The 21,731-nt window shown below is 40.2% G+C and overlaps 1 protein-coding gene across 11 annotated transcripts in view; it reads right to left on the bottom strand.

The window, feature by feature from the left end:
* ZNF521 (zinc finger protein 521) overlaps nt 1-21,731 on the bottom strand; it is a 231,772-nt gene that overhangs the window by 206,393 nt on the left and 3,648 nt on the right. For 4 of the 11 annotated variants that reach the window (XM_083821827.1, XM_083821831.1, XM_083821832.1 and 1 more), the window contains one exon: nt 1,259-1,438. In XM_083821827.1, the coding sequence (XP_083677953.1) occupies nt 1,259-1,438 (180 nt within the window). Of the gene's footprint in view, nt 1-1,258; nt 1,439-6,986; nt 7,047-8,077; nt 8,141-21,731 lie in introns of all 11 variants that reach the window. The other 7 variants (XM_083821826.1, XM_083821830.1, XM_083821823.1 and 4 more) reach the window with 3 other exon arrangements.

Here is a 21,731-nt window from a genome sequence, read left to right as displayed (position 1 = left end):
ATAGGAGTGATTACAGAACGGCTGAGTTGTCAGTATCTGAAGCTAGAATATTTTGAAAGCAAGAAAAAGCAAAACAATATATTAATAAAAGTAAACATTTCTTGCTGCTGCAGATCTTCATCTTCTGTGACCTGAAGTTGGAATTAAAACCATTTGGCAAATTCACATTACTTTGTCAACTTCTCTTCTGCTCCTGCCTGCTTATTCCTCTCCCAATCACCTTCTTTTCACACTTTATCCTCAGGAGCTGTACTGAGACTTGACTTTTATGTCATCCTGCCAGGACCCAGCCTACGGATCTACTGGAACCAAAATAACCCAGAAAGCTCTCCAAACATGAGCGCACGCACACTGTCTTAAAGCATTCCAAAAGGAGGAAGATGGCTTTCCTGATTTATAAATTCGTAATAAAGAAAGGTTTTTAACATAACAGCATTGCAAAATGAAAACATTTTACATGGTAGTGGCTAAAACTAAAGTACCATCTAATAAAAAAACCAAAAATGTCTTTCTGCTGATATTGAGTCTATTTGGATCTACAGTGCATACCATCAAAAGAACTACTAAATCTAAAGAGCAAAATTCAGCAGATCTCCTATGATTTTGTAGGTGAGAGGGCTGTCTAAAATCATTTGAGAAGAACTCCGGTTGGCTACAGGTCCATTCACACAGCTGTACTCAGCTCAGCAGTATTTGATCAGCACTCAGTTTTGCTCCTTGGCTAAAACAGATTTAATTTTTCCCCTCTAACAATTTGCTTAATTTTTCTCTACATTCAGTTACGTATTACCGTACAATCATTTGTAGTTAGCATATTAGACTAAAGCAACATCCAGTCCAGATCTACAACGTGCCATCGTGTACATTCATCCTTTATGCAACTGTACTTAAACTCCACTTAGAAATACCCTCTGTATTCACAAGTGACTTTGGAAAATAGGCATATAAGCAAAGTATGGAAAGCTGTACAGTATAAATCTAGAAAATTCACACAGCAGCCTGGGACACAGACAGCTAAAGCACATTTTATTTAAAGTAACAATGCAGTAATTATCCATATATCCCTCAGTATGAAGGAAATTTATAGTGCCCTATTTACAGTACAACACCGTCCCAGAATCTGTTTATAAAAGGTCTCACCTAAGCATTAAAGAGCAGGAATAAAATAACTGAGAAAGGAGGAGGGAGATCAGAAGCAGAAAATGGGAATCAGAAATAGAACAGTGTGAGCAGCCACAAAGTGATAAGTATTGTTTACCTGTCAGTTGACATTGATTAATCTTGTGTTCTGTGATATCACTCAGTGACTCAAACACCTGGAGGCAGCTGTCACAGCTGTGCACAACTTCTTCTTCTAACTCCTCCCCTTCATCCGGCCTTTTCTTACAGTCTAGCACTTCTCCATCTTCTGCCTTGTCTTCTAGTTTACAGTTAGGGTCTGAAAGAAAATCAAGACCGTGACTTCAGGCATCTAAGCAGAGCACCTTTAAAAAGAAAGAAAAAAAATCAAGACAGGTTCTTGGGGTAATGATGAGAAGAAACACATTTGGCATGAGCCTGCAGAACACTGTAGATTTTATTGCTAAATAAGCAAAGGAGTTTTTTTTCATTAATTTTTTTTTTTCTAATCTCGATGAAAGGAGACTTTCTATTCTGCACTCACAAACGCAGCACTACTTCTCACTCAAGCAATTCTTCCATGCTTCAGTGTTAAGTTTGTCAATTTTATCAGAGCTATTGAAGCTGCTTTGATCACTGTACGAAAGGATAAGCCACCTATGCAATTAGTTTTCAATGAAAAGAAAAATCAAATCAATGAGTGTGCAGGAACTTCTTTTCACTGCTAACTACAGCATTTCACAGGAAATTACCAGAATTAAGAGACTAACAAATTTGATTTACATAAACATGAAATTAATCTTGATTTCACAACCCACTCCCATACTCCATCACCATGCTATTTGAAGCAAACAAAACTCGCCTATGACTTAAGACAAGCCCAGTGAAGTTCCTGATCATGGGAAAACTGGAAAGTAGCTACTGTAAATCCCAAGCAGTGCACAAGGAGAGGTTTGTCTGACACGTTAACAAGCAGTTTGGGGATAGTGGGATAGCTCGGAGCAGCATCCTGAGCCCATTTGACGCTTCTGAGCTGGAAGAAAGGCGCCCACCCGCATCCCCTGTGCAAGGAAAAGCCGTGCCGCTTGCCGCACCATCACACTTCTGCCAATGGTCAGTGCAAGGGGAGATAATGCCAAGTTGAGAACTTCTCCTCCTCCTCCTCGTCCTCCTTCTCCTCCGAGGAACGGTGCGGCTTTAACTACTCCTGACTTTTTGCCCACTTCACTAAAAGCTTCCTTCAAAAGACAAAAATAAAACAATCTGTCTTCCCTAATAAAGCAAGCTGGCACTTAACTTTGTTTTTCCTTGGGAACCACAGCACAACAAGTGAAACGCAGAAGAAAAATGGTTGTGTACATTCCAGCGAGAGGAATGCAAGTGTTTCACCACTTTTCCCTCCTCTACTTAGGCCGCCTCATTTTTCCTTTCAGATATTTGAGAGAGCTGAGACAAAACGAGTCATTTTAGAAAACAAGGATAAACTCACATAATAACAGGAGATTGTGCAAGTGCCTTTTAAGATGTCATGCTCTTTAGCCAAGCGGGTGACTAACTGGGAGCAGGCTCCTAGTCCACAGCAACAGCGAGGTGGTGGCTACATACCCGCTTCGTTTAGCACCGCAATTGATTAGGATCACGCACAATTACATGACAGGAGAGTAGCTACACCGTGCTAACACCAAACCCAAATTAGAATTGGGACGGGGTAAGGAGGAGAGGAATACCACTCGAAACCACTCTTAAATCCTCTGCCAGAGCCCTACAGTGATGCGGGCACAGCCATCCCTGTATCTGTCACTGTGCACAAAGCCACTCCAGCTGCCCACGACGAAGGTCAGGGCTCTCATCCTCCTCCTACATCCTTCGGTCCACACCGCTGCACCCCTGCCCTTCGACGGTTCAGATACAGACGGACCCGCGAGCAGAAACTGGAACTGACCCGTGTCAGGAAGTCTTCCTCATGCTGCGTGGCTCGTGATCAAAACTGAGGAATTTCTTTGACAGGGGTAAAGGGCGGAATTTATTTTTATGGGAGTTGTATTACAGAGGGAAAACAGATTAATTTTAAAAAATAAAAAACACATTCTGAAGGCAAAAATACATTTGCTGCGCAAAAGCCCTGCCTACACCCAGAGTACGATTTCTGTATGACATTCACAAGGTTCTTGCAAGAGGGAAAACTTCAACTTGGGCAGCTATTTCCAAATAAAGGAGTAATCTGCACATTTACAAATAAATAAATAAAAAAAAAAGGACGCTAATCAAGCAGAAGGACTTCATGGAATTTTAGCTATTTTTAAATGCTCTATATGAATCTAAATAACTTATGCTGCCACTTCATTTTCCAAGATATTTTGCAAGATTAATGAAATTGCTTAGAAGATCACCAAGTTATAGGCGGTACAGAAAAAGAAATAGTTGTCTTAACTGTTGCAAACTGACCCGACATCATTAAACACTTGTTGGAAGGCAGCACGTGCGCATCGCATACTATTAGTTGCTCAGCTCGAGCTCCCAGTTTCATCTCATAAAACTGACAGCACTCAGGGAAATGTGGGCACTGGGTCTGAATTTTAACACGAGTATTTAAATGCTGCACATAAAGTTTACAGACCTGTTTGTTTTAAAATAAGGGTAGTGTCTGACTCTGCTTTAAGTACAATGCTGAAGGAAAGAAAAGGGAAGGGAGGGAATTCTCCAGACTTATTATTCAGGAACGCTTGCACTTTACAGGAATTCAGCAACACACACACACACACACGTATGCACACACGCACCCCTTAGTGCACAAAAGCCTGAAGAATCGCTCAATTTAAAGCTTCCTACTTAGAGACCAGTTATTAAAATTAGAATCATTTTAAGACTAATAAATGTGTTGCTTCTCCTTCTGCATTTGCAGATATAAACTCTGCAGGGACAGAAGTCAGTCAAGCTTATTCCCTTCTGCTGCAACTTTAGAATACATGCTGGAGCCAACTGGCACATTTGTTTTTAGGTCAACACTTAAGTGGGACCCTCTGGGACCTAGGTTCGAGTTTAGCCTACGACAGCTTTGTGAAACGAGTTCTGGCAGTCTCAGCCGTCTCAATGAACGCATTTCCACTGTGAGCCACTTCCATGAAAAGATGGCACCACAAAAATAAGAAGGTATTTCAAGAGAGAAAATACCATTTGCACAATAGATAGCTTTTCTGTTACAGCAACACATGTCTTCCATCAAGGGCTGGTCTAACCCTAACTGGCTACTTAAACTGAGGATAAGCTGCCGTATTTGAGATCCTCTTTTGAGAGCACGGAATAAAACACATTTTTTAAATGCGATACGCATTTATCTATACTTTCTCTGTAACCTCCTGTTTAAACCTCATGCTCACACACAGACATCAGGGCAAACGTTATTCATTTCCCACATTTCCTTCTCCCCAGCATCTGCAACTACCACAAATACAATTCCCTCAACAAAGACTGGCTTGATAGTAGGATTACCTTTCCCAACATCTGCAAATGCCACTGTCATTTCCAGAGGCTTCCCAGCCCTATTTCAGAGACCAAGTGAAATTTTTCAATGAGCATCAGCAACAATACACACACCGGCTCCATCTGCAGATATAATTTAAAATTATCTAGTATGGAAAGAAGGGCTACATTTTCGGAACAGAAATAAATTTGGCTTATTAAGGCACTTCCAGAAAAACAAAGAAGAAGGAGAAAAAGAACAGTTGTCTTCTGTTACTGATTATGTTAACATTATTTATAAATGGAAATTAAAAGAAGCATGATTTTCTCGTTACTTTATTCCCTGGCAGGTGGCTCTCCCTATCCCTTCTTCCTCCTCCTCATAAGGGATGTTACTGCTGTAACTTGGTCTAATAAAACTGCAACTTTGGGGAAAATGAAAAATTGCATTGGCTTAAAAGTGTTGGAGGCAATAAAGCCATGGACTTCAATTAATTTCAAGTATGGGAGCGGTTTAAGGCCAACCAGCAGAAATTCTATTCTGTCCATGTAAAAATGAGGTTTCACCACATTTACTTTTTATAACCCATATAAAAGTCAAGTAAAAGTAATGAATATCTAAAAGCCATCTCAGTAGACTGGCAAAGACTATCTGTATTCTTGAAACTCATCTTACATATTTCTGCCTGTGCTACAAGGATCCATAGCTAATCACAAGTAAAACATCAAACTACCAAGAAAACAGCCTACTTTCCAACCCATTTCACTGCCTTGCAGTAGACCTCCTTCCAAGCCACTTCTGCATGGAAAAGTGCTGGCAAAAGAAAGGAAAACTAAGATCATGTGGTTATAATTATTACCAGGCAAGGAATATTTCTTCAGCTCAGTGGTAAAGTAAAACTCTGTCGCTCTCTGCTCCCAATAGTGTCCATCGCAAAACAACTGCCTCATTAAATCTCTGCAGTAAGATTAATATGCCGTAGCTGCACTACATTTATAACTTGGTACTCTATAAAAAGCACATTTAATGGTTAGAGCCAGAGCTTAGATACAAAGTATTACTATAAAAACTTCTGGCAGTGTGTATACAGTGTGGGCCTTCTGTACTGCTCGCTGTATCAGAAGGGTTTTTGTTTTTCCACATCGGCACCGCATTCTTGCTATGGAGAAAAACAAAACGTTAAATCTCGCCTAGAAACAGACAGAGAACCCAGGACACGATGGGAAATAAATAACTAGCAAGATGACTTAACCACTGAGAATTAGTTTAAGAAAAAATGCAGAAAAGCAACCATTCCTTGTCATATTGATCTCTGGTTTCACAGTTTCTCAGTTCTGTATTTCTTCAGCTTCATGTGTTTATAGCAGTACAAGTTTGCTTTTTTCCCCCCTCCCAAGTGTGCAGATAGCTAAGTGGAGACATAAGTGAATTCAGAAGAGTTTGAGAAATTTTCCATTCAAAAAGCAGAGAACTCTCTCACTTTTATTTCCTCTTTTTAAACAATACAGTTTACACACAGCTACTAGAACCTACGAAAGGCACCAAACACAAACCCACAAGACACAAACACAAGAGAAATATAAAGCGTGGTAGCCAAACACGAAACCAACTGCCTCCTCCTTCCTGAGAGGAGTAACTCCACCTGTTTTCAAACAAGTTATCTAGGCACAGTCAGGGAAGACTAGCCTTCTAGGAACAGCCTTAAGACACCAGCTCTTACTCCAAAAGGTGACCTCAGCTGAATGAATGGGACTATTCAGACGAGTCAGTGCCGCTCTCCAGGTAAAGCTCTGTAGAATCGGTACCAAAGACAAGAGCAAAGTACTCCTTGAACTCCCAGAATCAAAAAAAGTTTAGAAAGAAGAGCCCTCCTTGTTCTAGGGAATTAACAATTATTTCTTCATGATTATTAATGATACATATCCCGTGATCTGACTCAAACATCAGCTTTCTCCACCCAAATCCACTGACTTCAAATTACAGATCCCTGACTGGTAAGAAATTATACAAACACTTAGGAAATGACCCCTATACACATATTTTACAAACATGAAAATACTTTAAAATGGAATGAAAATTCAAGTTCATCTGAAATGGCATAGGCTGGGCTTTTATGTGGGGGATGTAAAGGAGGATTATTTATAATAACAACAACGAGAAAAGCATGCTGGACTTTTCAAAGCATCTCACCATCAGTTGCCTGAGCTGCAAAAGGCAGAATTTCTACTTCTCAGGAACTGAAAGGTGAGGGGAGATAAATGCTATTCTCCACTGTGAGCCCCAAAAATGTATTCTAAGCTGAAAGGGAGGAGGAAGAACACAGGCTTTGCAAAATCACCCCGATATAAAAATCCCTCACGCTGCTGTCAAACAGTAAGCAAGCACTAACGAAGGAATTCAGCATTACCAGTCTGTGCGGCTGTGTGTCCCACACCTGCCTGCTGGTCCTCTGTTTCATTTTCTTCTACTGTCAGAAAAAAGGTAAACAAAACAAAAACAAAACAAAACAAAAATGTTAGGCAGGTAGCTGAAGTGTTCCAAGCTTCTTTACACCAGCTTCAGTTCTGAAAGCCAGCAATGCTTGTACAACACAGCCAAGAAAAGCTGACACAGGTCCACTGCAAAGTGCAAACAGAATGCGCTGCTTTATGGAAGCTACATATCTGGGAGCAGAGTGACCAAATGGGTTTCATGCCTTAAAAAACAAATCAGATTTCCATTGGGATGCGTGTCTTCAACAGACTCTACTGTATTTGGTTATGGAACTAAATGAGAGAATAGTTCTGGGCTTTAAGAGTCTACTCACTCGCTCCACATGGATAAGAGAAAGCCTTCTCCTGGCAGACGGGAGAGGTATGTGTGCTAATTCATACATAAGCTTTAAAAAAATTATAATAATCCTATATTCAGTAGCAAGCATCTCAGCAGTGCAGACAGCCTTGCAAAGGAGAACTAACCCCATGCTGCTTTACTGTATACACCATGCCAACATCTTTCCCTTGGCTCACAGCTTTCCAGAGCAGAGGAACTAAAAACAATACAATTTTTGTCAGATTCACTATTCAAAACTTGTTGGGCCAGAGTGAACCTAACAACAGCCATTCTGCTGCTATTTTGAAAAATTAGAGAGCTGTTCTGGTATGCTCTGATATGATGCCTAAGTAAGATTGACTCTCCCAAATAAAAGTAAGGGAAGAGCTAAAAGGCAGAACCATTTCGTTTTTATTCTCCCAAAGACCAAGGTCTTTGAGCTAGGGAGCAGCAGAGAGAAAAGAATTCTTTCTCCCTCCACAGGGGAAAAAGCTGAAAGGGGAAAGACCGCACTTCTACAGTATTTCCGCTTCCTTGAATTTAGGCCTCAAAAAATAATCATGCAAACTGAGTTAAAATGCAAAGATCTGGGGGCTTTTTCCTGGTTCTTGGGACAACAGATTGCAATACATTTAAATCTAGGCATATATTCAAAAGAAGAGATATGTATACACACTCCACATGTACCTCTTTTCCTCCTCCGCCAACCCCAAGGCTTCATACAATTGGTTGTTTCTAGAATCTGGGTTTCTAGAAAAAAACACCAGTTTTCATAAGGACACTCTTCGGATACGAGGAACCCGAAATACATAAGAAAGAGTCAAGCACAATCTCCGAAGGACTCTAAACAATCTCTCTCTATCCCAGAGCTGTGCCTCGTAAGCACACTCTTCTCATCAGCAGAGATCTGATAAAGTTTCCCAGGCCCCAGAGTCAGTCAAATATTTCACAAAATAAGATTTTATGAGCTGACTGTTTCACTTGAACTTCTGTTTTGCAGCCACAAAGCTACCAGTACTTCAGTCCTGATAATACTGTATGTTTTTCTTTGTTATGCTGAAGCATTCATCCCAGCAGTCCTCAAAGCTAAAGGAAACTGGTCAGACAAAGAAAGCAATGGGAGAAGCTCATGAAAAGGACAGCTTCGAGGAACACGTGGTCAAACTCAAGCTAAGCTAAACAGATTTTTCAGTAGGACAGCACAGATCAATAAGACTTATTAATACAGGAAGAAATATAATGAATACAACTAGAGTACAATAAAAAAATAATAATAAAAAAAGAAGCCTTTTGTGACCCCCTCAAAGCCCCCAGTGCAAACTCTGAAGCAGCCCAACCTGGCCCCGATTAAGCCCACCACCCACTGTGGATTTATTTCCAAAAAGACAACTGAAGAGCAAGCTCTAGCAGTGAAAACGAGTCCACCATCCCACCCCCAAGGAGTCAGCTCAGCTTGGTCATCAGTCATACCCATCAACCACAGCCAAAGTTGTAAACATAGCTAGTATTTATCAATGAAATCCTCAGCCACGGTACATACCCTACATCTGAACTCAGTCCAAAACAGCAATTTAGAAACTCTTAACATATTTCAAGTCTCAAGATGGACCTGAGAAGCCCAAACATGAACTTCTCGAGAACTGACTCACAAGTGGGAAACTTCAAAACCGTGCGCTATCTGTTGAAAAGTAAACAAAGTCTGCTTGCTTGAAGTGGATCTCCACTTAGAGGCGTATGCAGACTGAAATGCAGGAGTGCGTCCCTGCTGCTGCTCTGTGCTGAGCATCCCCTGCAGCAGCCGCAGTACCTGGACCTCTTGCTGCTAGTGAGAAGTGACTGCACGCCAATACGTGGTTGACTTTGCACTGCTGACGAGCAGGTACACCAACCATTTGTAGGGCTTAAAATTAAAAAAAAAAATAAACAAAAGAACCCCACCCCACATGGATACTGCCTAACAAATTGTTTCCATGTACGGTTTTGTAGTTGTAATGCAAAAACGTGCCAGTATATGCCTTGTGAAATCAAGTGATTAAAACTTCCCCACTATTTAGGGATATAGAAATTCAGAGAGATGAGGTTTGCTTTTGACAAAGGCTATGTCTTTATTATACTAAAAAATGGAGACAAGTGTCAGAGCAGCTAACTTTGAGCTTAGCATCTTTCTAAGACGAGCTCTTTAAGAATTCTGAGTCACAAAAGAACCAAGTAGGTCACAACAGGCCACAGCACAAAGACTTGCTAATAATACTCAGCGAGAGTCACATATTTGTCACGAAAATTAAACCTCATTTAGGGGGAAATATGGTAAAAAGAATAAAAAAGCTACCCCACAAAATCGACAGAAGAAGGGAAATCTTTGCGTTAGCACAACCCATCTACAAAACAGCATCTCGTTTTCCCTTCTGTAAGTCCGATCATCCTTCCAGCCACCACGGGTAGTTGTTACATTAAGAAAGGTTCAGCTGGTAGCATCAGAGCTCCTGATTAGCACTTTATGCCTTTCCACAACAAGATTCTGAAAACTTCAGTACTATTTAGCTCTCGTGCCACTGTTAAACTCAAGCGTGAGCAGCAGCATGACATACAGCCAACGTTACCATCCCTTAAACATTACCTATACCATTTTCTTTCAGGAGACGAAGGCAACTTTAAACAAAACGTATACAGTAATGTGCTTTTAAATGTTACTAACCAAAAACATTGCTCTAACACTAGCATGGAATGCAACTGAAAAAAAAAAAACCCACGAGGATGATATGGAAATGAAACAGTAGCATGTATGCACTACTATTAATTCAAACGTCAAAATTACTGATACTCTAGGACTGTAATTGTGCATATGGGTATCATCTTCAGTACAGCATTTAGCACATCCTAGCATAAGATAAATTCTAGATAACAAAGTGATAGAATACTAATAAAAGGAGAGGCCTCAGGAAACAAGAACAATGGCTTATGAATCCAGACTACGAATAAGTGATGTTGCTGCTGAATAGCCCTTCCAGATACACTTGAAATAACGTTGTCACTAAAGCAGCAATATCCCTTGTCTGTACAACTCCCTGCTTCCGACCACAGGTCACCTGTTTTGTTAGCTGTAGAAATATTTTGTGATTGACTATCTCTTCCTTAAAACAAAACATCGAGTCCCTACCACATATTTTCACAGTGTAACTTATGAAAAACAAAACAAACAAGAAACCCAAATACTAAAATTTTTAAAAAGACTAGATCACCACAAAAAAACTGTGGCACCACATTTCTTAAGTGATTTTTTTTTAAAAAGAAAATCTCAATAGGGGAAAAAAATTCCAGCATGTCAACTCTATCTCTTATTATAAAAGCTTGTGGTTTGGAAAGATACCAGTTTTTAAAATTTTACTGCAAAAACATCTCTCTAAACTGAAGCTGTATCTATGTGAAAGGTTGGGACATTTCAGCCCTGGTACAACCAGTGTCCAAGGCAAACCATGGTTTCAGTTCAGAGCATCTCTCGTGCTTAGGCTGGTAAACATCAACGCTAAAACCAACCCCTCATTCTAAAGGAGAAAGAAATTTAAATCAAGTAGTCCCATCAAGGACAGTTCAGTGAGGAAGACCCCTGGGGACTTTCATATAGAGGTCCTAAAAATAGAGATAATCTCCTGACTGCTCCACAGCAACACCTGCTGATCAGTGAGGATTTCACCCCTTTTCCTTACAGCCTGTTCCTGGGACACACGGTTAGCATGTAGAGGAGGAAGATTATTTTATAAACTTAGTACAAAATGTATACAGATTTCCTAGCCTGCAGAATCTCATTCATATTCTACTGACTAACCCTTCACTGAAGAGTTAATCTGCAGCTTTAGCACCCTAAGGAAGAGCACAAGTCATTTCTGGTTGATGCCTGGGAAAACCCTTGTATGGAAAAGAAATGGACAAAATTAGAAATGTGAAAAAGGACGTTTTCACTGAAGGGAAGCCTTTTGGAGAACTCTGGCTAAGATTTAGATCTTCAGATCTATTACAAACCATAATGAAATAAAAGCAAAAGATAATTGAAAAAGGTCTATTTTCTTCCAGTCTAGGTGGGTTAATAAATTAAAAAAAAGAAGAAAAAAAACCTAAAAAACTTTCCCAAATGTCTGAGCTATCCTTTCAGCCTGTTAAACAAAGCAGCAGAAGCCACATATCCCAAAATAAACTATAAAAATAGATTGCTATTGATTTCATCCCTTCCTAAAACATATTCCTTGAAAGATGTGAAAATAAACCTAATATAGCAACTGAGATTGTCGGGGATACAGAGTTTGGAATATATATTTTTAACTTGCACTTAGTATTTCCTATAATTCAATACCTAATCCATAAATTGCCATTAGCATATGATTAGTAATTCAATTTAAAGCCATCTTGCAGAAGAGCCTTTTTCTTAGGACGGTAACTTTGCCAAGTGCATCTTCTATCTACATGTTTGAATAATTTCTGCAGACAAGTAATAGAGACACTAGCTGTATTAGCATAATCAATACACAATTTACCGAGTTACCCAGACAGAACAGAAATAAAACGTGTGTGCCATTATTTCAGTACCTACAAATTACTGTAATTTCTGGAAGTCTCTCTCCACTTTTCTTCTCCCTCCTCCTCCTAGCCACATAAAAACCAGGAGGCCACTCATACTGCCACCATGTACAGGTAGATATTACGTATGATTAGATAGATTAATCACACAGACAGAAGGCAAATTTAGGAGCCTGTTACTGGAGATGCTGAGCATCCTCTAACTCCATTAAATTCAATGGATTTTTGAAGACGTTTCACACTTTGCAGTAACGTGCTGTGGAAATACAACTCCGTAAGGGTTCAGCCAGGATACAAAACTGAAATTAAGGATGTTACAGAGCGGCATTAAATACAAGCTCACATGCCAATGCACCACCTGCTAGGGCTACACCTTCCTCTGCTTTCTTCTCTCCCCGGGTACCGCCGGTGCATTAAGGCTCAGCCTTTAGACTCCTCTGGCCAACACACACCAGCACCTGCCCTCACGCCCAGCCACGAATCCTGCAAGTTTGCAACAATTCCAGGCTATTTTGTAACGTCCTTTAAGGGTAGCTGGCATTCATAAAAGTACTCAGAAAAGAAGTACTCAAAGTATTTTCTGAACAGCATCACTCAGTATCAATGCCTATCTATCACTACTACCCAGAAACTCGGTTACTATTTTGACTCCCAAACACCCATGTACCCGATGTGTTTAGTGAGAGAAGAGCTGGAAGAAGTGCGTTTGCATATTAACACTTCAGATATCCACAATCCAGAACTCTACTGAAAATTAGCTGCGTGTGTAGCCACAAGCATACATAAATCCTGTTAATCGTACACATGAACATTTGTATTTCTGATTTGTTTTGCGTTGTGCTGTGACATATCCCTTTTCCAATCCCCCCCACCGCCCCCGCGTTGTAACAGTATTCTCTTAATACCTGGAAATTATTATTTGCCTAAAAAAATTCCTGTTATATAAAGCATTTTTCTTCTTGCATTTGCTTTTTCCAGAAGACAAAGCCCCTCATAGCATTCATATTCTTAATCCTCTCTATAGCCTATCCCAACCCTGAGCTCCCCCCCCCCCCCCATGTCATCCTTGTAGAAAGACTGAATTAGGAGTTACCAATTAGATTGCAGTGGTTGGAAAATATTCTTCTTCTGCTAAAATGAGGTATTTTCCTAGGCAGCACATAAACATAAAAAAAAAATAATAGACTTAACTGGAAAGAAATTATTCTTAAGAAATCCTTTGGATATTCTTTGAACCCTTGATCAGGAAGATGACAGCACCCAAACGTCACAGCCTAAAGCCGCCCGGTTTACATAACATCGTGGGCAGAAGAGGCAGAAGACACTTTCCCGCAGCTGAGAGAGAATCCTACAGAAACCCCAAAGCTGGGGATGGGGGGATATCTTTTTCTAGACAGCTGAGGTAGTCAACTGATTAACCCCACTCGGACTGCTAACTGCCTCCTCAAAAATGTACCCTGTAACAAGCTTAGGCCACATCTACACACACTCATATTTTTGTCATTTAAAGTAAACTAATAATGGTATAATGCATTTTACAAAATACTTTCCTCCAAAGAATCTTAAAGTTTTTTTATAAACCTCAAGTAAATTCCAGACATCCCTAAGATTCTGTTGTGCAATGTAACATGATTATGGATCTCAGAGTCAAATTCAGGACCATGGTGAGACTTAGCAAAGCAAGAGGGAGGCTCTCTGGGGGGCAATCCTTAGTACTGGGGTGCGGACTTTCAGCTGTCCTGCCTGTCTCAAACTGAGCACTCCACCTCCGTTTTTGACAAGGTGTCTGTGGATGTCCAGTCCCTTTGAGGAAAGACACAAATCAGGGGGCTAAGATAAACTTTAAGCCCAATTACCAAACCCAGTACTTCAAGGAATGCTTTAAGAGAAATTCAGTATATTGAAGCTACATGTCACCTAAGCTTTCTTACTCTCTCAAAGAGACACAGCTACGAATTTCTGCTATTCCTACAGACCTGTATTTCCAACTGTGCTTCAAAAACAAGAAATTCATTAAACTGTCTGCAAAAGCCTAAGCTCCATAAGAGAGAACAATTGGACAGGTCAATGTTACACAACTCTGAAGATGGGAGATCAAAGGAAGGGATATGAGGACCTGCTGTAAAGGTTACTGTAGCTGACCACGACCTCTGAAAGTCAAGCCATTCATTTATGTGCCTAACGTGAGGCACTTATTTTGAGGAGCTGAGGCCATGTGACACCATTCTAATGCCAAAATAAAACACAGCTTCGTGCTTTGGCTCTACCACCTAATGACACGCATTTATCCAAGTCAAAACACACCTCCTTTCAATTGAGATTACCCCTGATTTAACAGAGATCTACATTCATTTTGTACCATGGTCTGGTTTTGATCCCTAAAACTCTCTGCTCTGTTCTTGATGACTTTCCATCAGCTACAACACCACATCGGTCCACATCCACAACAGAGCTTAGAAGCAGTACCTATGGTTTTTATCATTCGGGCTTTCCTAGTGCTGTGCAGCTCAGGACTGAAATTAAACCAAAGCCCCACTGCAGCTGCCTGGAAAAATATTAAGTATTGTCCTGTCTTCCCTGGCTTTGCATGCAGTCTCACAGGTTTTTCTTGAGAGCTCACATACCCTTGCTTGGTCGCTACAAGGTACTAGCAGAAAACGTGTGGGCTGCGATGCCTCTTCCTTTCCCCCTCTTGCCCACACCCACCGGTTAGATCACTCAGCCAGGATGTGGGTGGCAGATGCTCAACTTTCTTCTCTGTCAGAAGGATTTGTACTCTTCCTAGAAAAGAGCACCTGCCCTCAGACTTGAGGCGCACTCATTCATTGCTGTTGAGCTGCCATACCTCATCTATGACATTCGCTGAACTAGAAAGAAGGTGAATTGGCACAATATGATATCCTTGTGGTCAGGACACCACCTGGGAAGGGAGAAACCTGGACTCCAGTTCCAGTTTCACTGAAATAATTCAACAGCAATAATACTACGGTAGGCACTTGGCAGACAGACCCAGGCCTCCTCTTTCTTTGTTGGTACTCAAACCACTGGAGATATGGGTCTTGTGTGTGAGCACTCCTTCTCACCCTCTTGTCCAACAAATACTCAATTACACTTCTGAAGAGGGGAATGCCACTGACAAAAATAAGAAGGGCCACTCACTCTCATAGCGCACTACGCTGCTGTGTAATGACTGATGTACTCCTTGCGAGATACCAGATTCAAGAACCCCTAGGCAAAGCACAGAACAGAATCCCATCTCTCACATCCCAGCTGAGCAAATGATTCCCTCTCTTCAGTACGGGGCGAGGAAAAGTAGCACAACCCCTTGGTTCCTTCTGCTTTGGGAAAAAAGGAACGACCTGTCCCCTGCCTCCAACAGTGGCTGGCCAACTAGGACCAGTGACTGCAGACTACGAGACACCCTATTGCAGTAAGATACCCATGCCTAGAACAGGGGGAGCTGAGGCACACTTCTTTCCTAGTATCTCACGCTGTCTCTTTAGGGCAGCTCCTACTCAACAACATTCACAAGCCCCTATCCTGCCAATGGCTTGTACAAAGGATCCAAGCACCCGGAGCACAATGACTATTCCACGAGGCAGCCAGGCACTGGAATATCCAGCGCTGCGGCACCCAAGCCTTTACAGCTTCCTGACCTTTCTTTGTTGATTTATGTTTCTATCTGGCACATCTTCTACCCAACGGATTCACTAGAAATTGCAAAATGAACCTTTTCCTATGCTCTAGCCCTTTCTAAGCCACGTAATCCAACCCCTTCCCAGCAGTCGCACGCGCAGACCAACGGCAATCCGGTTCCTCCTCCCATCTTCGGAGTGAAAATGCTACATCAGGCATGGCTCTTGACATCCTGTTGTCCTGGAACCAGTGAATCAGAAAGTTCCTTCCTTGCAATTGTATTCTTTGGAGGTGGAAAATAATTAACTTCCCCGCCCCCTCCCCCTTCCTACTGCCACTGTCAAAGTTAGAAATTCACTTGACTCTGCCTGGAAAAGAAAACAACCATCATAACTCAGTGCCAGAGAAAGTTCTGTTGGTCAAAGCACAGCCTCGTCCTCCCAAGGACACTGCCTCACTCCATCACATCATCTGGTCCAGCGACACAGCAGGTATCGTGGCTTTGGTTTTAAAGTTCCTTTCAAGAAGTTCACGAGTCAGTCACAGAGCTGAACTTGATAGTCAGCAAAAGAAGTGAAAAACAGAAAATCAAACTCCACCAATCAATTATCAGGGAATTCATCATCTGAAATATATTTTCCTGGGAAAACACAACCCAGGAAGAGTAAGGGCATACCAACTTTCAGGGATTGCATGCAAAAGCCATCTATTGTAAAGTGAACCAAGACATTTAGATTTAAAAGTGCTTTAGCTTTTCCACACTCATGCGAAATACTGCGTGTCTGTCTGAGAAACCAGGAGAGAGATTTTGCATTTCCTGCTCCATAGGAAGGGCAAAATTCCTGCTCCAGGTGATTGCCTTGCATGAGTGAATAAGCTCTCCTAAACAGGGTTTAGGAAGAGGAAGAACACCGATACCCTCACTACCAGCATCCTGTCCGTCTGTCCTTACGGCAAAACCATGTTCAGCTTCAGCCAAGAGGTTGTTTAACTCATCATTACCATTTCCAGATTTGTAAGAAGACTAGCTGGCTACAGATCCTTTACTTTCAAAGGATCATAATAAGCCCCTACCACCTTAAAAACAAGGCATTGGGGGTGGAGGGATCACTATACCAACAGATATATAGATGACTTCAAAAAATGCTCAAAGGACTAAACACTCTAACCTTAAAGAGAAACATTGTACCTAACTGTACCTGTATTTAAAAGCAAAAGTATCAGATGAAACACCCCAAAACCACCTCTCTGGCTTGCTCCCATGATTAAAAAAAAAAAAAAAAAACACTTGGGGTATAACATACACAGCATCACTCTAGAATGCTCAGCCCTGAGCATACTTGAAGAACACGGACAACCTAGACTAAATCATGAAAAAAGGAGGAAAAAAAAAATCTTCTACATTCTTTCCTCAATAATTATGCAGTACAGAGGAAAAAAAAAAAAGTGTTTCAAACTAAAGGACTGTGAAGTTAAAAAAGAGTGTGAACAGTGTTAACTGGTAATGTAAATATGGGAGGACGACAGTCCTGGTTTAAAAACCTTTCCACTGGATATGGGGATTTTGTGCAGTCTTACAGAAGAATATAAAGCACAGAAGAGCACAAAGCAGATTTTTTGGAAAGCAGGAGGGCTGAATTAAAATGTTAATTATAACATGTTGTAATAAGGATACCCCCAAGATCAGCCCTATATTTTTTGCTATAGCGTAGTCCCTAGGCACATGGCTAAGTATTCCTTGATCATTATCCTGGCTAAAACTAAAGCTACTGAAGTTTAGGGGAGCTGTATCTAACAGAATTTCTTTCATCTCTAATAATTGCTAAACTAGCATAATTGCTCCTACTTGAGGTGAAATAGAGCCCAAGTTATCTAAAACTAAAGTTAAGATAAAAACAAACCTCACTACCTCTTTTGGTTCTTGCACGTTCATTTTTTTGTCAGAATCCTATGCCAAGTGTTGCATTATGATTTAGAAGTATTTAAAATCTTCCCCTGTGCTATCGGACATCTGTAAAGAGAACGACTGAGCAACTGGAATGCTTTTCTAGTAACAGCATTGCAAAATATATTTGAAAACAGACATCTATGTTTTCACAGCACCAAATAAAGGAGGCCCAGTTCTTTGCAGATTTGTCTGCTGTCCCTTCAGAGAAAGACACATATACATCCATACATATATATATGCCATGGTTCTGATTTAAGTGAAATAGAGCATCTTCCTACCCCTCAGTGGTACTGATTTAGACCTCTAGTAGCTCTACATGAACCAATGGAAACCCTAAAATACATCTGGGAAAAGATGCTAAGAGGTCTGTGTTAGGGTATCAGCATTTATAATATATTTTATAATATTTATAATATTTTAATCAATTAAAAAAAAAACCACTCCATCTAGCTTATTTTCAGTGTTTCACATAGGAAGAAGAAAACCTACACAAATCCATATGGTCTACATAAAAACGATAACAATTCTTCTAGATCCTTTCCTCATTTACAAACACAGAAAAGGAATTTTTATTTTTTCCAAACTGTGTGAATTTCTAAATACTGAAAGACGTGTTGCAGAACAAAAAAATGAGAACTATTAGACCCGCTGTAAATTAGACCGAATGAATTAGGGAGCAACATAAAACCTTTCAAGACATCTCAGATCATGGCGGATAACGTTATCCCACACGTTAGATAAGTGCCTCCGCACTGACAGCTTCCCTTGTTACACAAGTCAACAGCAACTTGGGAAAACGAAATCAAACCGAACCAAACAGGTGGCATTTCTAAAGCTCTCAATAGGATCTTTGCAACAAGTTTTCACTTTTTTTCCACTAGCAGCACAACCGGCAGCTGTTTAGATGGTCACTCCTAATAGGACCTGTTCCTAAGTAGACGGTGATGGTCAATAATGCTCATGCTGGCCCCCAGAATGACCGGGTAGCATTACTGTTATCCTAAAGCTAATCAAGACAGTCAATATCACTATGCATTGCCAAAATCAATGAAAATTACTAAAGGTTAGTGATGTTTTTGTTGTTACTTTTTTTTTTTAAATATATAAAGGAGCGGGGGCATGCTTTGTCATGTCAAAAGAGAAGACTATAAATAGCCTGCATTATAAAAAGATGCTAATCTTAAATCCTCTTTGTAATTTGCTTTTTCATGTACTCTTTTATGCTCAAAATCTTAATTTTTGCCCTTTTTTGGATGGCCAAATAGAAGTCAGCAACCCACTCATGCATCAAACAGATGTTTTTGCTTTTCAGGCCAAATGGAATCTTATGAATTTTTTGTTCCCTCCCTACAAAAATGATGATGCCAAAATAACAGAGCCCCTGAAACCGACCCGTTCAGAAAAATCTTTGGACTGGTAATACTGGAACTTTTAAGTCAAGTTCACAGAAATCGTGCCAATACTAATTGCTGTTTTTGTTTATGCTGGATTGATTGTAGTCTAATCAGCAGACAATCTAATGACTTTAGAGTCTAGTCCATGTAATTTAGAAGCTGGTTGGGGTTGAGAATAAGCATTCAAACCATTTGCAGATATACAGAAATGTAAAGGCTACTGTTTGAAGGGGATCTGAATGTCAAATTCTCTCCGAACTACTGTTGCTATTAAGATTTGTGTTTTAATCCACCGCTATTCTACCTTCCTCAATACTACACCACACCACCTGCACCTCTGGTATGGGAAACAGCCTTTAGCTTTGAATTTATGATGAGAAAACAAGTCGCATTAAAACACAGACACATTTACTCAGTCCACCAGCACTCTGCATAAATTGAGGCGCAGTTGTAAATTCAGCCAGGATGGAAAGAGTACCTAGCTTTGCTTAAAGAAAGGGAACAACTTTAAGAGACGCTCCGGGCTCGCCAAAATATTTTGAGACACAAGCCTTCTTTAAGCGGAGTATAGATTTACAAAATAGAGCAGATACTTTTTTTCCTTCTCATCTTTCTAGGAACTAACACTCAGTAATTTTATTTCTGCAGTCAGATGTGGGATACAAAATTACAGCGAGCAAAAGAAGAAAATACTTTGAAATAATAGCAACGTTTTTTAAAAGAAAAAAAAACAAAAAGATCACTTTCAAAGATCAGTGCTTCTATGAAATCTGTGGGGATGTTCCAGTTTCCTTGGGATGGCTTGTCTAACACCTACAGTTTCAGTGATTTTTCACGGGTGACTTTAGCATAATGAGTATTACCTGACTTGAGCTTAGAGAAACCTGGCTTTAAAATTTAGCAGGGCTACATTTTCATTCAGGCTTGTATAAAGAATAACTCTTTTTCTTCACAAGTGACTGTGTTTTTCTAACTCTGATTCACTGCAAAACAGAAAGTTTCTCATCAAAAGCCCTTAGTAAGGGTAAAGGAAAAACCTCACACCCTCCCCAAATTAAAAACCCCGTAAACCAAAAGGGGTGGGGGCCCCTAACCTAAGCATAATCTCTACAAAGCACGCCAAGTCACAGAAAAGGTTTTACCATTCAAGTGGCCAAGTTAAATGAGACCTAAGTAAGCTGCTCTTCCTCCCTCCCTCCCTTTCTCATCTCAGGGGGTCCCCAGCACGGCTGTACTTGGGGAACGCCGCTGCCCCTTGGGGAGGCGAGTTTAAGGAGCCGTACCCATCGCCCTCCTTCCACACCCTGTATTTACACGGTGCCTCTTCTGGGGCTCATACACCAGTATCTGCCCCTAACTTACCTTTCCCCACCTGCTTTTCTCCTTCCCCCACCAAGTGTATATGTGTTAGGTGATTTGGATCAGACCAGTGATACCTAATAGATTTTCTTTTTTCCTTTTTTTTTTTCTCCTTCAAAAACTAGCCAAGGAAATGTGGTAAATTAATCCATAAAATGAAATATAGGTCAGGACTGCTGAGTTTGATGCAACTGATCTTTCTTCTGCCTAAAAGAACCTGGCAGTTGAACTTTTATTCCCTCTTCCTGAAGTCATATATTCAAATTACAGTTTTTCAGAAAGTTAAATGATTTACTCTCTTTTTCACTCATTTTTGCCACAGCCTTGTAGTATATTTGTAAGAGATGTGGCTTTTTACAGAAAGTAATTACTATCTTATTTTTCCTTGGATAGATCTTTGTATTATTTTTAAATTCTAGAGGGCTTATCTAGTGCTCGCCATGCCTTTTTTCTGAGATATAATCGTCGGAAAGAGTTGGGGGACACTCAGACCACAGTTGGCAATGAACCAAGAGAGAGCAGGGAGGGAAGGAAGGGGGAAGAAACAGGAGAGGAAAGAAAAGAAATGTAAACAGAAACCAGGGTAATTCAGCAGAAGAATATTTTCAAAAAAAAAAAAAATAGAAGAAATTTAGTCATTAGCAAGTTCTGAACACCCACCATTTCAGATGAACATTAGTTTCATGCATTCAATATAAAAAACTCAATTGTCATTTTGTTTTAATGTATTTACCTGCCTTGTATCGCTATTCCCCTAAGATATAAGTTTCAAATTAAGTTATCAAAAGTGACAGACATATCAAAAATATCTCTTATATCTTCCCCCCAGAAAGGGCTGCTAAGTAGATGACAAATTGGAAATGTAATGTGTAACTCCATATTTTATTTAGATGTGAAACAGCACTCATGAGTTTAAATAGCTCATTAACATACATTCAAAGAATAGTTTTTCAGAGAAGCTATTTAAAATACTGTTTATTTTTAAACCGTTGAACTATATTTTGTACTGACTAAATCAGTAATACTTAAGAAATAAGAAATTTAAATAAATCCTACATTAGGGCTGCAGTTGAAATTCTCCTTGCGACATTACTTGCAGCTTTTGTTTGTTCACTAAAAATGAAGATGTAGCAACTGATGGCCGGACCCTTATCGATGAATTTAAACGCCACGTCTATAGAAGCATTTTTAAACTTCTCAGATGAATCACAATACCAGCCCTTCCAGAAATCTTACAATCGGGCTGCTTTCGGAATACTATTAATCCACTCAGAAATGGACACGATTCAAGAAAAATAACACGGGGAAAATGAAAAAAGATATTTGAACAAAGGCCACCAAGAATGATAACCTACTCCCCAAAGGTAATTACTGCAGCAATAATTACAGATGATGATTGATTTACTGCCTCTTTTTAGTTGGAAAACAGTAAATA

The sequence above is a fragment of the Anser anser genome (assembly GCF_964211835.1).
Source record: "Anser anser genome assembly, chromosome: 2".
NCBI lineage: Eukaryota > Metazoa > Chordata > Aves > Anseriformes > Anatidae > Anser > Anser anser.
This window is presented reverse-complemented; position numbering and strand designations above follow the sequence as displayed.